The sequence below is a fragment of the Pyrgilauda ruficollis genome, unplaced genomic scaffold (assembly GCF_017590135.1).
Source record: "Pyrgilauda ruficollis isolate IOZ18807 unplaced genomic scaffold, ASM1759013v1 scaffold120, whole genome shotgun sequence".
Taxonomy (NCBI): domain Eukaryota; kingdom Metazoa; phylum Chordata; class Aves; order Passeriformes; family Passeridae; genus Pyrgilauda; species Pyrgilauda ruficollis.
Window position 1 is genome coordinate 335,200 of NW_024510322.1, and position 15,925 is coordinate 351,124.

General features: G+C 39.6%; 1 protein-coding gene across 5 annotated transcripts in view; it reads right to left on the bottom strand.

Moving 5' to 3' along the window:
* Positions 1-15,925, bottom strand: part of RAI14 (retinoic acid induced 14) — an 85,891-nt gene that overhangs the window by 2,996 nt on the left and 66,970 nt on the right. For 4 of the 5 annotated variants that reach the window (XM_041490196.1, XM_041490195.1, XM_041490197.1 and 1 more), the window contains 12 exons: positions 15,627-15,691; positions 12,074-12,131; positions 11,804-11,874; positions 10,316-10,422; positions 7,874-8,052; positions 7,186-7,214; positions 6,169-6,255; positions 5,371-5,457; positions 4,630-4,687; positions 4,196-4,314; positions 2,171-3,682; positions 1,237-1,386 (listed from right to left, as the gene is read on the bottom strand). In XM_041490196.1, the coding sequence (XP_041346130.1) occupies positions 1,237-1,386; positions 2,171-3,682; positions 4,196-4,314; positions 4,630-4,687; positions 5,371-5,457; positions 6,169-6,255; positions 7,186-7,214; positions 7,874-8,052; positions 10,316-10,422; positions 11,804-11,874; positions 12,074-12,131; positions 15,627-15,691 (2,522 nt within the window). The remainder of the gene's footprint in view (positions 1-1,236; positions 1,387-2,170; positions 3,683-4,195; positions 4,315-4,629; positions 4,688-5,370; positions 5,458-6,168; positions 6,256-7,185; positions 7,215-7,873; positions 8,053-10,315; positions 10,423-11,803; positions 11,875-12,073; positions 12,132-15,626; positions 15,692-15,925) is intronic. The other variant, XM_041490199.1, reaches the window with a different exon arrangement.

Sequence of the window (15,925 nt, forward strand, 5' to 3'; positions counted from 1 at the left end):
CCTTTGGGGAGGCTTTGTTTGCCCTTAATGTATCTGAAGGCCCTTCAATAAATATAACTGCTTTTATTCTCTTAATTCTGTCTGGCCTCTGTTTTTAGGTGAGCCAAAAAAAGGCATCAACCACTGTCAGAGCTGATGCCCTCCCAGGTGAAAGGAGGTGCTTACAAAGGTTTTATCCTGTAAAACCCTGGCCTGATGAATGCCACCCAGTCCTTTTCAATGATCACAGACTGCCACAACTCAGAAGCCACCTTTCCAAAGGTACATGAAGCTGTCAGAAAGCTAACCTACAAGAAGGAAAGAGTGTTTCTGTCCTGTTTTAAGTGTTACCTGCTTTCCCAGTGTGCTGTATACCTTTGCACTTTTACACTACTTTGCTGATCCTAATTAGTGGGAGATGAAGGGTTCTTTCAGACATGGAGGACTGGAATAACGAAGTCTGGGCCTTCACACTGACAGGATGCTCTGCCTACTATGTCTCTTGCCTGCAAGGGAATTCTTCTGGCATACTGAGCCCTCCTTTTTTCTGCTGGGAAAGGTAGGAAGCAGACACCGCTTAGCATGTCAGTCTGGGAATCCTCCTTTCAGAGGCACTCCAGAGCCCTCAACAAAGGCCTCCAGTGGACATTACTTTCTTTTCATCCTCAACAGTGGATAAAGTGCTCCTGTGGGCAGGCAAGCTCTAGGAAATATCAATTATGACTCAACCCAGCTTAGAAGACTGGACCTTTCATGCACAAACCACAAAATTTAAAAAAAAATAAATCTGTAAGGCATTCAGAATTTCAGAGACTAAACTGTGCTCCCCATAAAAAGATGCATTTGCTTGACTTGAAACCTCATACTTTCTTCCAAAAAGCTTAACACCCCAAAACAACTTCAGCTGATGAATGTTCTTGAAAATCCTCTGCAAACTGATCATACTTTTCCACAAATTAAGGTCTGAGCAGCAGGTGTGGTCACTCCATTTTACTACAAAAAATTTGTTTCTCAACTGGTCTGAGAAAAATATGTGGAAAACCAGCTTTCTTTAGTTATGCTCTTTCTAAAGTGCTATTCATGACTTGCAAACTCCTACAAGTTTCAGAGAAACAGAAATTACAGATTTTTTGGATGAAGATTCTTTTCCATGTACTCACTGTCTGTACTCTATTTTAAATAAGGCAGAGTGAAGAACAGTACATGTTTCTTTGGAAAACTGGGACTAATGTTAGGTCTACAAGTCTTCACACTTACAGTCAGTTGGTTTTGCAACTGCTTCACTTGTTGCTGTAACACCTCCAGCTGCTGGCTTTGTCTTTTGGGGGCACTGGTTGAGTAGGAGAGCTGAGAAAGGCTGTTCAATGCTTCTTTTAATTTGCTAATTTCCTTGGACATTTCATTGATCTAGGGAGGCAAAACACAGGTTTTCACTAAAAGATGCTATGCATACTATTTCTGTGTGTCTTATCTTTGAGTTATTTGTGACTTAAATCTAACAAGTGGGAAAAACCAAATTGTAAATAAACTCTATGGACAAACAGAGATGTCATGTAAACAAAGGGTTGCAATGCTCCTCTATTCCCCATCCTAGTCCAGTCTATTCAAACTGCACTCCTTGTTTTGAACATCAGCAATATTTAACAAGAAGGGCTGCATTTACCACCTTTACAAATTCTATTGCAAATTCTGTTACAAATTCTGAACCAAACACAGGCCAGCTATTCATAGCTACCAAAATGCATAGCTCTGTATAAAGGAATTTGTGGTGATGGATACGGTAACTGCAGAGGAAAATTATTCAAATCATGCTATGGTTGAGATGATGTAGTAATATGCCACCAGTGAATTTTTGCTCCTTCCTGATATATTGTTTTCTTGTCTCCTCTGGAATATCTTCCTGCTGTAAATCTCACTTCTTTGACTTCAGCTGCCTGAATAGTGTGAACTCAACCTAAGCAGAACTTAAAAGAGGCAAATTGAAAGATTGTGTCTATCTCCACAGGGGAGGGGAGGGAAACCAACTGCAAAGCCAAACATAGAGAAAACTCCTTTGCCTTCGATACCTGCATTTTCAGAGGGGGAAATGCACTCAGAAGATACTTGAACCAACATTGTTAGGGCACTCGTACACCAAACATGCTTTGCACTCTGAACTCACACTACCCCTCCACTGTACTGAGTCACCTACCTTTTTGTCTTTATCTTCTTCTAGTTTTGATGAGTTCTTCATTTCAGTAAGAGCTTCTTGAACTTGGTGGTACTTGTGCTGGAGATCAGTCACCTCCCGTTCCTTTGCTTCGAGCAGAGTATGCATACCTTCTTTCGCTTCTTTCAAGTGCAAAATTTCATTTCTCAGCTTCATGGCATCTAGGGATATATTTTCCTTCTCTCGGATTACATCCTTCAGTTTGGATGACAAAGCACTAACTTCACTCTCTAGTGAGGACTGGAGCTTTTCATATGTGGCCTTGGGTACCATGGCTTCATTAATTGCAGCTTTTTCTTCCAGTAACTCCTTTTCCAAGTTTCTTAATTCACTTTCCTTGTTGCTAAGCAGTCGTTTGAGCTCATTTATTTCTTCCTCCATCTCCTTTATGGTATTTCTGAGTGCATTGATTACCTGACGGTGTTCAGTAATTGGCAAAGAGTTTTGCTTCTGAATTTCTAACAGTTGCTTGAGTTCTTCTGATTCATCTAACACTTTTGTGTACTGGGATTTCATTTCTGATAACTCATTTTCTGCTTTGTATTTCAAAGAATTTGTTACCTCCATCAGTTTCTCATGTTCATCTCTAGGAATGTAGTCTGAAGCTATATCATCTAGAGTTTTTTTCTTCCTATAGTCTTCAAGCTCTGTTTGTGCTTCCTTGTACAACTGAGACAATTCACTGAGTTGCCTGTTGAGCTCATCTATGGTTCTGTGCATCACATCTTTCTTTTCTCCAGCTTCAGCACTAGATTCCAACTGCATCTGATTCGTCAGCTTGGCCTGTAGCCTTTTAATTTCCTCTTGCCCTTCCTTGTACCTCTCAATCAGCAATGCTTTCTCTTGATTAATGTTATCAATAACTGAACAATATGAATTCTTAATTTCCTCACACTCTTCCACAGACAATTTGCCTGCCACCTTCTGCTCTCTGTCTTCAAACTTTTTCTGGAGCTCTCTCACTTTTTCTTTTTGCCTTTCGCTTTCCTCCAATGCTTTCTTCAACTCTTGCTTAAGTGCTTCAACTTCTCCATATGTAACCTTCAACACACTCAGATCAGAACTGGTTTCTTCACTTTCAGAGGAAACGAGACCTGGCTTCTTTTGCCTTTGTATATTCAAAATCTCTTTCACAGCTTCCTCATGCCTGTTTTGAGTTTCTTCGAATTTCAAATTAAGGTCAGAACCATTTTCTGAAATGTCTGGGCTATTTAAATGATCTGTTTCTGGGACTCTAGACTGGACTTGAGTTTCCACATGCTTTCTTTTGGCTTCAGAATTCTCTAATTTTCTCTGCACATCCTTTAAGTCTTCCTGGAGGTACTTTATTTTTACTTCTCTGGGGCTTGTCAATTTTTCTTGGATTTGAGTGGCATTTAATGTAGGCTTCAGCTCCTGTGCCAAGAACTCATTCTGTCTCTCTGCTGTTTGCTCAAACTGTGTTTGGGATAAGTAGGATTCTACAGTTGAATCCCCTTCTTTAGGTGTTCTTTCCTGTTCAAAAAAACCCACCAACAATTGCACAATAAAACCAAGTACATAATTCTATTTTTTTTAGAATAGAGTAAGCAAGGAAGTATTGCTACATCCTGTAGAGACAGATGATGAAAGAGCCATGGAAGAAAATTCTAGAAAAGTTAAAAACTCAGCTGCTCCCATTTAGTTGTCTACAGTGGGAGAAGGCAGTGAGTGCCAAGCTTCTCTGAAAGCCTGGGCTGAGCTCCATAAGCTAATAATCAAAGCTATGCAAATTAAAATTCTTCTAGCACAGCTGTTAACAACATATTTTAGAATGTAGTTATCATAATAAACAAAGTTATTCAGTAATTTATGGGAAAAGAGAGAAGATCAAAACACTGATTTAATCCTTTGGGGCAGAGTCTTTCCAAGATCTTACCCACAAGCTCATTAAAAGATCTTCACAGTACAACTCTTTAAAACAGTAAGCAGCTCTTTGTTCTGCCTAGCAGATTAAGAGAACATCAGAACAGCACAAAAATATGCCACCTGTAATTTGTCCTGCAGCTCCTTATTGTGCAATGTCAGAGAGGCAATTTTTGCTTGCATCAACAGAAGTAGATCTTGTTGGTCAGCTTCAGAACTCACATCCAATAAACTATCAGCACCTTCAGAGGAAAAAAAAAAAATTAAAAAGGTTTCAAAAAGCTGAAATGCTATTTAGTTAGTTATTCAGATATTTAAACAGCTTGTTCCCATGACTACTAAATGCAACGAGCAAGCAAAGTGTTCCAACAAACTCCCCAAAAATGTGTTAGGTTAAGGCAATAGAAGCAGGATGTTTTGGTGGGGAGCTGCTTGTGGAATTACAAAATGTCACTCTCAATACTTAGTGTGTCTCATGTCCTAAGTAGAAAGGTACAGAGGTTTTCAGCACTTCATGCCACCTAAAACACCTAATGAGATAAGGATTAATTGTATACCTGTTGTGCTGTCACTCAGTCTGTCTTTATTATCCCTGTGCAAGGAGCTGAATTCCTCCTGTTAAGACATCAAAAGAAAACATTTTCACAGAAAGCAGGTGTAAAGCTGGACAGTTCAGCAAAAAGAACTATAGACAGTATAGATTATGCCGGATAAAGCCTGTCCAAGTGGATGTTTTTTTATTTTTTGGGTCTTGTTTAATTGTAGCATGTGTCCAGTATTTCAAAGTGTGCTAAAGCCATTCAAGTTCCATTGCCCAATTCCCATTAAGTACTAATGAAACACAGGCAGCTATCTTGTAAATAGTTTGGAAGACTGCAGACACTGTGATAAGTAGTAGCAACACACTGACATGTGTTTAAAAAAATCTTCAGCAACACAAGGTAAGATCAGACACAACATACTCAACCCTTTCCCTGACATCTTTTGGTAAAATGGTCTCTTTTTGCACTGCCCAATTCCATGCACTTTGCTGATATTAGAAACTGAACTCTTTGAACATAACCATACTTCTAAACACTAACTCACCTATGACTATTTATATGTACATATTTTTCACACATTAAAGTAATCTTTACACTTGTTTTATGAATTGCATTGAAATAGATTTGGATTCATTTTTGTTCCTAGAATTCAGCTAATTAAGTCAAAGGAGACTCTGCAGTCATCAAAATAGAACATCAAGCAAAACAGACCCTGTACTTTCCTTCCATAAGCTCATAAGAATGGAACACTGATACCTTGCACACTTGATCAGCAAAGAAAGCCTGCCCTTTTCCAGTCATGGGAGTTGAAGTTGATGAGTGTGGAGATGACAAATCATTAACCTGTAAAAAATTTTATATAAATAGGTATGTATACATACATGCACCTCCCTAGCATGTGCCCATATTTATATTTATGTATATATGTGTATATCTATACATCTATACCTATACACACACACACACATATACATATATATATATATAATTGCATACACATGCATTAAAGAGTACTTTTACCTACACTAATATAAGTCACAATTCCAGATTACTTTCAGAGAACAGACCTAATTATTTAGTGACCTTCTGAGTCATAATTACATAAGAAGTGTAGCTGTTACACAGGTTACATTCTGGTTTAAGATTAAACCTATTAAATAGACTTATATAGTATCAAAACACAGTCAAGTATTTTATTTTGATATGCATATATGCCCATAATAATATATATCCATATATATGTATAACTAAAATATAAAGAACTCATCATTTGCTTATTGAAATCAGCGAAAAGGACAACTTTAGTTCGAAGAAGCAATTGTACAGTAAAATTTGTACAAGTTATGTCTTGGACCACGCAGTATTTTAAGAATTTTGCTTAGTTAATCTAAGCAACATGAGCTTTCATGGTGTCATCCTAATGTCAGGAACAGCACTCATGGTAAGACAGGCATATAAAATAACAGTGACATAGAAAATCCTGTCCACATAACTAATAATATTCAAAATGCTCTATATCCCCTCAAAGCATCTCAAAATTTGTCTTTTCTTTACCTGAATAGGACTGATAGGAGGAGGTGGGGCTTTGCGTTTTTTTGGAGTTCCACTTCTTTCTGAACTTAATTTAGAGCCTTGATCATGCTGAAAGTTTCACCAGCCAGAAAAGGTAGGTTTGTTAGTTTGGTTAGTAAAGTCTGAGCAAGTTGTTTTATTTAAAAAAAAAAAAAAATTCCCACATTAATATCAACTTTAGCAGCTCATGCAGTGTCTTTTTTCCCCTGGGTAAAGACCACATCTCTACTAACACAAAGATATTAAACATGCCTGACAATAAGAATCTGCACCCTTGTAAACCATGCTTCAGTGAAAACAAACAAGATTTAGTGAAAAAGCAGAAGCTGACAATAGGTTTAGCACCAGTGACCTTCAAACACTTCCATTCACACACAGCCCAGTCATGCCGTTCAAAGCTACCATCTTTCCTCTCCTCCAGCTTCTGCCTGAGCCCCCCAAAAAGCCCACCTCTGCACTCAGAGAAGGAATGACCAATGCATTGCACCCTTGTCTACTTCCCAGCCACCAGCAGGTCTACAAGGTCTACTTGCACTCCAAGATATGACACTGAATAAAAAATGTAAGAAACTAATTTAATCGCCTAAATCTGCTGTGATTCTCATAGGAAGGGGTCTCCAACAATACCAGGGATAACCCTTGATTTTTTGTTTTAGGAAGAGAGAACTTCTCTAGATCCTCTTTTCTACAATTCGAAGAGCCAAGCTCCTGCACTACGCATGAGGAAAGCAGGAATCACCCCAGCACACATGCACATACACACTTGCTCTCCTTTCCTCCCCTCACCAAGGGTGCTGGCTGCTGTTACACAGAGAAGCCAAGTCTAAAAGTAGTGTTCCTGAAACACATTTCTTACCTAAGCAAGAAAAACCTTTCACATTACATAGTAGTCATGGCAACCCATCTCACAGTGACACTTACTAGTGCTTCCGTTACTGTTTTTTGTTATGTTACAAGTCTAGAGAGTCAGAGCATTTTCAAAACCAAAAGGACAAATACCTGCTTCACTTTTGTTGGAGACTTTGCCTCTGTGGAACAGAAAAGAAGTGGAATAAAGAGAAGTTATTAAAGAAAGAATTACTTTCCATTCTTAACCCACCTCTCTGCTCTGCTTCCCATACCATAGATAAATGGTTTGGTTTTTGAATTCCTGTCTGAAACCTGAAAAATACAATTTTCAAATTCCATTTCAATCACATTCTTTCTCTGCGACTGTCTGGTTTCATTTTGAGACAAAATCTGAAGAATCATGACAATTCTTATTCTGGCCTTGCACCATGCTTGTGCACTAGGTTTCCTCCTTTAGAAATCCCTTGTAGTTTGACCATAAAATGCTCTGCCTGCTTTAGTTTGCCTTCTCCAACCCCTCTTCTTTTAGTTGCCTTCTCCAACCCCTCTACTGACGGGTTTTATGTATAAAAGAGAATCCATTGCAAATTGTATGCAAAATTTCATGAGGCTGCTACACCAACTTGTCTTTCTCCAAAATACCTCTTTTTGGCCTGCTCACAGTTTTATCCCATTTAAATATTACCATCTATGGCAAAGAGACTTCCCAGTTTTTGGGAAGTCTCAGCCAGATAATCTTGAAAATGGCTTTTGCAACATTTCAGGCTACCCTTTTAAGTAAATTTGCTCAGAGCTAAATCAAGAAGTGACAAACTGCAGGTCAGCCTCTCTCACATACCCACGTCCTGCGATATCTTTGATGACAGGAGATTCTGGATCCCTGTGTTCTCAGAGAGCTTGGCATAATGCAGAGCATTCTGTCCAAAGACATCTACTAAACTGACATCTGCACCTCTCCTAAGGAAAGCTTCCACCATGTTAAGGTTACTGGCTTCACAAGCCATCATCAAAGCAGTTCTGAACAAGAAAAAAAAAAAAAAAACAACAAAACACAAATAGCAAGTGTTAAGGCATTCTCTTTAGCAGCTAATTTCTTCAGGGAAAAAAAATATTGTGATTGTTATTGTGCAACGAAGTCCAAAAGTCCATCAGCATGTTTATTGGTACATAAAGTGACTTCTCTTTCTCCTTACAAACAAACACTTGCCAGCTCTTCCTCCTCTTCCTCATACTCTCCAGTTGCAAATACAGGTCTGCAAACATTTCTAAATACGGCTTCCTGAGGCTGAGAGGAGAGTCACAGACAGAAATGGCTGCAGGGCAAAGTCAGACAAACAAATTGCTACACTCTAATTACAGTGGTGGTACAACATGAAAACGTTTACTTCATTCCTGCTCTCCTCCACATGTTGTGTTTGAGCCAAAAGAGACAAACATATTTCAGTCAAAAAGACAATCAAATCTAAAAGATCTTTGGTGAGTCCAAGAGATGAGTTTAGACCTCAAACCCTGTGCTACTGTCAGCCTAAAAAAAGAAAAAAAAAAGGAGTTCCTGACAGCACAAATAATTCCCTTTCCAACAGAGGGCAGCTGCATAGAGCCAGCTCCTAGAGAAAGCATAGCATACAGAAGGAATCTTTTCCTAACAGGTCATATCTGCTTTCCTCAGTTATTTGAAGGGGTCATAGGAGACATACAGAATAATTACAAACACACAGAAAACCTCACCTTTCAAGCATGCTCTAATAGTGCCTTCCTGCTCAGGCATAGTTCTCCTTTCTCAGCATGAAAACATGCCTAATGGGTTGGCCAAGTTTACTGCCAAACACATTCCTCAGCGCAGATACAATGCTGAAAAGTTACTACATTGATAATATTTGCTAACTATTAAGACAACAGTTTCACTAATGAATTAAACATACTCCCTGTAATGGGTGAGTCACTTGGAAAAGTGACACTGTTGCAGTACTGTGCTAAAAGTAGTGGTGAGTGATAACTTGGATAACACCTCCAGAGTCACAGGGATGGTTTTAGATTACCAAAATAATTCACTTAGTCTGGACATGATAGAAATCTGGAGATGCCATTTTCCAAGGCTATCCCTCTCTTCTCCCAGTGAAGTTTCTCTTGTTTTAGTAAAATCTTAACTACTTCTGGGAACATGAGGTGCAGGAGTAGTCACTCCCCTCACCACAATTAAAGCAAGAAGTAAACCAGCACATTCCATGTTACAATGTTTTGTTGCTTCTACATACAGTACTATCTCAAAAAAAAAAATACAAAAATGGGAGTCATATCTGTGACAGAAACCCCTTCATCCAATTAAAGCAGAAAGTCTTAACACTGTCTACTGATTAAACACTAGGAGAGTGAGGGGGAAGGCAGAGGCCCCAGAGTGTGCAGCACCTCAGGTTCAAAGCACCAATGAGGCCATGAAAACTGACAGAAAACAAAGCGGTTTTCTTCAGACAACTGAAATAAAGAGCATTCTAATGAACTTCGGACTGATAAAAAACAAGTTAGAGCCCAGTCTTATATTCACAGGTGCCACCAGAGAACAGAATCAGCATTGTGTCACACAGAATAATCAAAATTGCTATGAAGTGTAAGTGCCAAGTCTTGTCAGTATCCTACTTTACCTCCACAATTTAACCGGCTGTTTATAAAATAGTCCATAATTTTCTAAGACTCTTGATCTTTGTCAGTATCATCAGAACAAGTGTATTTTTCACTACAAGAATGTTACTTTTGAAGAAGTTGTCTGATACATGCACTATCTCTTAATGCAGAAAAATTTCAAATTGGCACCTTCTGAAAAAACAGCATCTCCACTGTAGAGATTAACTGTATTTTTTTCTTGCTGCTGTGGCTGCATTATGGCAGAAAAAGCAACCCACACGGATTTTGCTCACAAGTAGGAGTTTTAAGGATTTAAGTTGGAGGTATTAACTGATTCCAAGAAGAGAGCAGCATTTTAAACTGGAATACTGAGAAAGTGCTGTGTGGGCGAGTGCTATCAATCATATTTGCACAGGAATCATTTAAATGCTCTGGTATCCCAAGGGAAATCTTACAGGCAGATTAGTTTTATAGCCACACAGTTTCTCTTTCATCTTTTACTTCAGTCAGAATTCTGTAAGTCTTCTCAACAATCAGGATATGCTGTCTAGTACAGAAAGCATTATTTCACCTTACATCAACTATTTTGGGAAGGATTTGAGAAGAAATCTTCACTTGACAGTCAGCTTTGGTGAAGAACCAACAAGTTAACCTGCTGTACCTTCCATTTTTATCCCTGGTGTTGATGTCTGCTCCATGATCGAGAAGGTATTTGCAGACTTCTGTATGACCATTTTGTACTGCAAGCAGCAGGGGTATGTTCCCATCCTAGAAATGCATATAAAGAAACTATGAACAGTATTCCGTCCACTTACAAAAACGCACTGAGATTTAAAGTCAGCTACAAATTTTACCTTTACATAGCAAAAATGAGGTGCAATTAGCACATTTGTCCTGGGTACCATAAACATAGCTGAGTGTGTTATGATTCCTTTCTTATCTGTTGGGGATGATGCAAAACACAGGGAGTAGGAACTTGCTTTTGTACTCCCTTTGCTGTTTGCTCAATGCTAAAACACAATTACTTTGAAACTACAAAATATCTTTCTGTAGTTCCACAACAAATTTTAACTAAGTATTAAGCAAAAATACATTTCATAAAGTCATGGAATAACACAGTTGAAAGACACCTTTAGAGGTATCTGGGGTTTCTCCCACTTCTTTCTCAATCCAAAGCTAGGCAAACTTCAAGTTTCAGCACAATGCTCAGAGACTTGTCTGTTCACATTTTAAACATTTCCAAAGGTAAAGGCACAGCTTTAGGCACCAGTTCCAGTGTTTGACCACCTTCAAGGTGAGGTTATTTTTTTACTAGTAGCTAACTGGAATTTCCCAGTTAGGTCCACTACCCAAATTCTGACCATTCCTTATCATTTTGTCATGCACCTCTGAGGCTGGTCTCTCTCTTTCCTATACCTAGGCATGATGGAGCTCAGGACATTTTTAAGCTACTCCTACAGGCGTAAGACTGAACAAACCTTTTATACCTTTAAAATGCATCTCCTGAAATCTCAGATCAGATGTCAATGTCTGTGACATATTTGTTTTTGCTAGAAAGACCAGATATAGACCAAAGCCAAAACCAAACAAGTTTGAGTATCTTTATCACTTCCTGCCTGGCTTGTGCTTTACAGATCCCTTGCTTTTGTCATTAGGTTTTCTATCAGGCAGTTGCATCATTCCCAAAACCAGACCTGGTTGGTTGTAGACATTTCACAGTAGTGTCTCTGAGCCTTTGGAATTTGTGAGGTATATTTGTTCCCCTCAGGTGTGTCATGCTCTGACTGGGCTTTGTGAGCATTTTCCAGCCCTTGGCCACATACTGGGCCTTTTCCAAAGCCTCCTGGGGACAATGGAAACACTTTTAATTATGTTTTGAATGTGTAAGAATTGTTCTAGCTACCTGTGCCAATGTCTCAACAATCAGCAAATCCTTCCACTACGGTATCAGATTGTGAATGTGTGCTTGCTTCCTCACCTCTGCAATGGCAAGCTGCAAAAGGAATTTCCTCCAGCAGAGAAACCCTGAAGGTGTGAGCACAGCATTGCCTTGAACTACTGCACCCGAGATGGAGCATGGTAAGGCATGGAATGAGGGTGATAAAAGCTCTGAAGTGTCTGCAGTACACACAGGAGAGGAGGTACGTACCAAATCTTTGATGTTAATGGGACATTTGTGCTCACACAGGAGTTGAACTACCTGAAGACACCCACATGCAGCTACAAGAAAAAAAAAAATTAAATTTAAAAAAACAAGACAATTGTGAAAGTTCATTAAACCCCAATTTCAAAATTTGTGTCCCACACTTCCACTTGCAATACTGCAGCATTACAGTGGGGTACAAAAAAAAATTCTAGGCTGATAAGCTAGGAATATCAAGCACAACAAAACAGTACAAAATTTCATCAAAGAAATTACCTGCATAATGTAAAGCTGTTTTCCCAGAATTGTCAGTGCTGTCGGCTGGGCATTTGCTCTGCACAATTCAATAAGGAGAAGGAAAAAAAGCAATTAGAGAAATACAAAGAAAATAAAACATATGATTTATATAGACAGAGTGTTTAACATCTTTGCCAAAAGATTTATGTGCTATTTCAGAGAAGAACACTGAAGGAAGGTACAGCTTCTCTCTCTACCAATCTGGTATTTCCTGTCCTCACAGCAACTTATATTGAAGCCATAGGAAATCCTCATGGTTAAGAGAACTGTCCCTAAAAAATGTTATAGTTTCAGAATAAATTAAGTCAGTAAATAAAATAGTAAGTAAGTAAGTAAGTAAATAAATAAAATCTCTCCTTTGCCGCAGATTTTTTTTTTCTTTTCAACATTAGCATAAATGCTAAAGCAACCACATCCTAATGTCCTAAGGCAATGTGTCCTGCATTATTTCATAGAACCATGTCATGGCTTGGATTAGAAGAGACCTTAAAGATCATCTTGTTCCAACTCCTTGCCATGGGCAGGGACACGTTCTGCTAGACCAGGCTGCTCAATGCCCCGTCCAACGTGGCCTTGAACACTGCCAGGGATCATGGGGCATCCACAACTTCTCTGATCAACCTGTACCAGTGCCTTACAGTAAAGAATTTCTTCCTAACACCAAACCTAAACCTATCCTCCTGCAGTTTGAGCCATTGCCACTGGTCCTATCACAACATACCCATGTAAAAACCCTCTTTGGTTTTCTTGTGTGGCCCCTTTAGATACTGAAAAGCAGCTCTAAGGCCTCCTGGGATCCTTCTCTTCTCCAGTTTTAACACCAGTCTCAGCCTTCCCTTACAGCAGTGCTCCATCCCTCTTAACGCCTTAAGTTTTAGCTTTCATATTATCCAGAGTTTGTACTGCGTTAGTTCATAACTATGAACTCCATATAAAGTGTTTACAAGTTCTCTTCACAGTTTAGTTAGACAAAACAATCCTTTTCCAAGGATTTCCAAGGTGCCCAAGAACACCATTGCAGCTTCAGGCCCAAAAAAGTACAAACAACAGCAAATTGAAGAGAGCAATCTGGGAGGATGGGACTTCATAACCTGAAACTGTAATGGGACAATTAACCTCAATATCAATGGATCAAAACTTATAAAAGTGAAAACTTGTGACCCATCATCCATCTTGGGTGTAGCCTTGGCCAGGCTCTTGTACTGACCAAGGGGTATCCTTTGAAGGCCTTTCTAATGAATACCTAACTTTATTCCTGTAACACTGTCCAGCCTCTGTTCTTGGTAGCCTCTCAAGGCATCACTCTGACCACCTTCATGGCCCTGTTCTGCACCGGCTCCAGCAGGTCCCTGTCCCTCCTGTGCTGGGAGCCCGGAGCTGGATGCAGTGCTCCAGGTGGGTCTCAGCAGAGCAGAGCAGAGGGGCAGAATCCCCTCCCTGCCCTGCTGCCCACGGGGCTCGGGATGCAGCCCAGGACACGTTTGGCTCTCTGGGCTGACCCAGGTGCAACACCAGCACTTGGCCTTGTTAAAGCTCATGAGGTTCCCATGGGCTCACTGTCAAATGCAATAGGGGTTCATTAACATTTTTAAAAATAAGCACCAACAATTGAGTTATATGTTGCTGTATTACAATTATCAGATGCTACTTATCAAACTAGGCTTCAAAGCAATAAATAGTAATGAAAAAATAATCCAAACCCTTATCAAGGCTCATCTTAGCACAGAAGATTTTTGTTTTAGTTACAGCAAAGAGAGAGTATTATAGAAACCTAGGTTTATTTGGGTTGAGAATAGCCATCATGATCATCAAATCCAACTATTAACCCAGTACTGCCAAGTTAATCACTAAGACATGTCTCACATCTACACATCTCCTAAATCCCTCCAGGTGAAGAAATTTTCCTAATATCCAAGTTAAAGCTCCCTGGGTGCAAGTTGAGGCTATTTCGTCTTTTCTCATTGTGATATGGTCTACCCTAAGCTCCTTTTCTCCAGGCTAAATGCCACCAGCTCCCTCAGCTGCTCCTCTCAGCAGAGGTTCTCTAAACCCTTCACAAGTTTCAAAGCTTTTTGTTGGAGAGTTGCTAGAAAACAAACATTGTAACTTTTGACTTCTACATGCAGCACTGTCTCCAACACACTTGTGTTTATCTAGGAAAACAGGGTCACATAGACCATTACATCCTGTAACAAAAATGTCATGATTCTGCCTGTGTAAAATAATTACTCAGCCTATTTTAGCTCAACACCAGTTAGAAATTCCTTGCACACACATTTTGTCCACAGAAGATAATCGTAAAAGCATGAATTCCTGGAGAACATCACCAACAGGTGTGCACTTAGGAACGTATTTATAAACCTGCATATTGAAATGAAAGCAGGAAAACACCAACGAAAGCAGCCTGCGGTAGCAGCAGGGAGGTGGAAGGGCAGCAGCTCCTGGGGCTAAGCACGGCCAGCTCCCAGCTGCCGCCGCCTGCGATGCCAGCAGCGACGGCCTGATGGCGACCTGGATCGTGGCTGGGAAAACCCTTCCCCTCCGGCCCGGGAGCAGCAGGGCAGAGCGCCTGCAAGGGCTGTGGAGGGGGGAATCCGTGAAACTGCACCCCGTGTCTCAGAGACACGGAGAGACGTCAGTCACCGGACAGATGGAGAGCCCTGAGGCAGCCAGGGAAAAACAATCTGGAGGTTGGGATACAGGATCCATTCTCTTTCTGCACCATCGCGTTCCAGCGGGGTTGTTAATCATTATTTCATCTGCATTCTCAGTCTGTATTCATTATTTTATCTGAGACCTGATAACTCCAAACTTAGAAAAATCTGTTCTGTTTCTTTGATCACCACCATGAAAACTTATCTGTAGTTCTGAAATAGAGTTGAGATGGACAGTGTCTGCTTACTAACACTCATCTTCAACACAATGAGATTTTTCTGTTCATCTCCACTTTTGTTTTTCTTATTTTCTCTCCCCATTCTTTCAACTCCCTTTCTAACCCCTCACTGTTCTTTACCTCATTTCATTGAAGATTTGATTATTTCCATATTATTTTTGGATCTAAACTACTTTGTTTTTCATCTCTTTTTTACTTTAAACTTGAAAACATTTCTATGGTGAACAGACAGAAAGTATTCCAGTGGAACATTATCAGAATCCCCTCAGAAGTGAAAAACCTTTTCCCCCACGTAACACTTAATCCACCTAATTCCAAGTCATCAAACCACACAGACAAAAGACAGGAAGTTAAACTGAAGTTACCACCTACTTGAAACCCAACCAAGCTATGTCAGAGCAGCTGGACATGGAAAACTGTATTTGCAGACCACTCAGGGAAGATACACTGTTTTCTATCATCCATTCACAGTGCCTGAAAGGTCCTCAGACTCTTTATGTTTAAACTCTTGATGCACCTCTCTTGATGCCAAGGAGATAGAACAATATAGAAGTGAGGTGCAGATTATTAGCATAAAATGAGTCTAATGGAAGCAAATGAAAATTTCAAAAATCAAAATTTATTTGATTTTTCTTTTACCTGAAGTAACCTCTTAACACAATCAGGGTGGCTGTTCTTTGCTGCAAGATGTAAAGCACTGTGCCCTAAAAGAATAAAAGCAAAGCAAATTAATTATTCAATCATGCCAAAGCACAGGAATAAAACCTTCCATGTCAAAGGAAAAAACTTGAATTACCTGTCTTGTTCCTATCACGACACATAAAAAGTAAGGGTAGAGAAAATAAAGTGAAAACCTACATCAAGCAGAATGTCTTTACTACCTGTTGTTCAGGCAAGTAACAGAATAATCTTAAAGTCTTAATTCATATGAGGGAGTG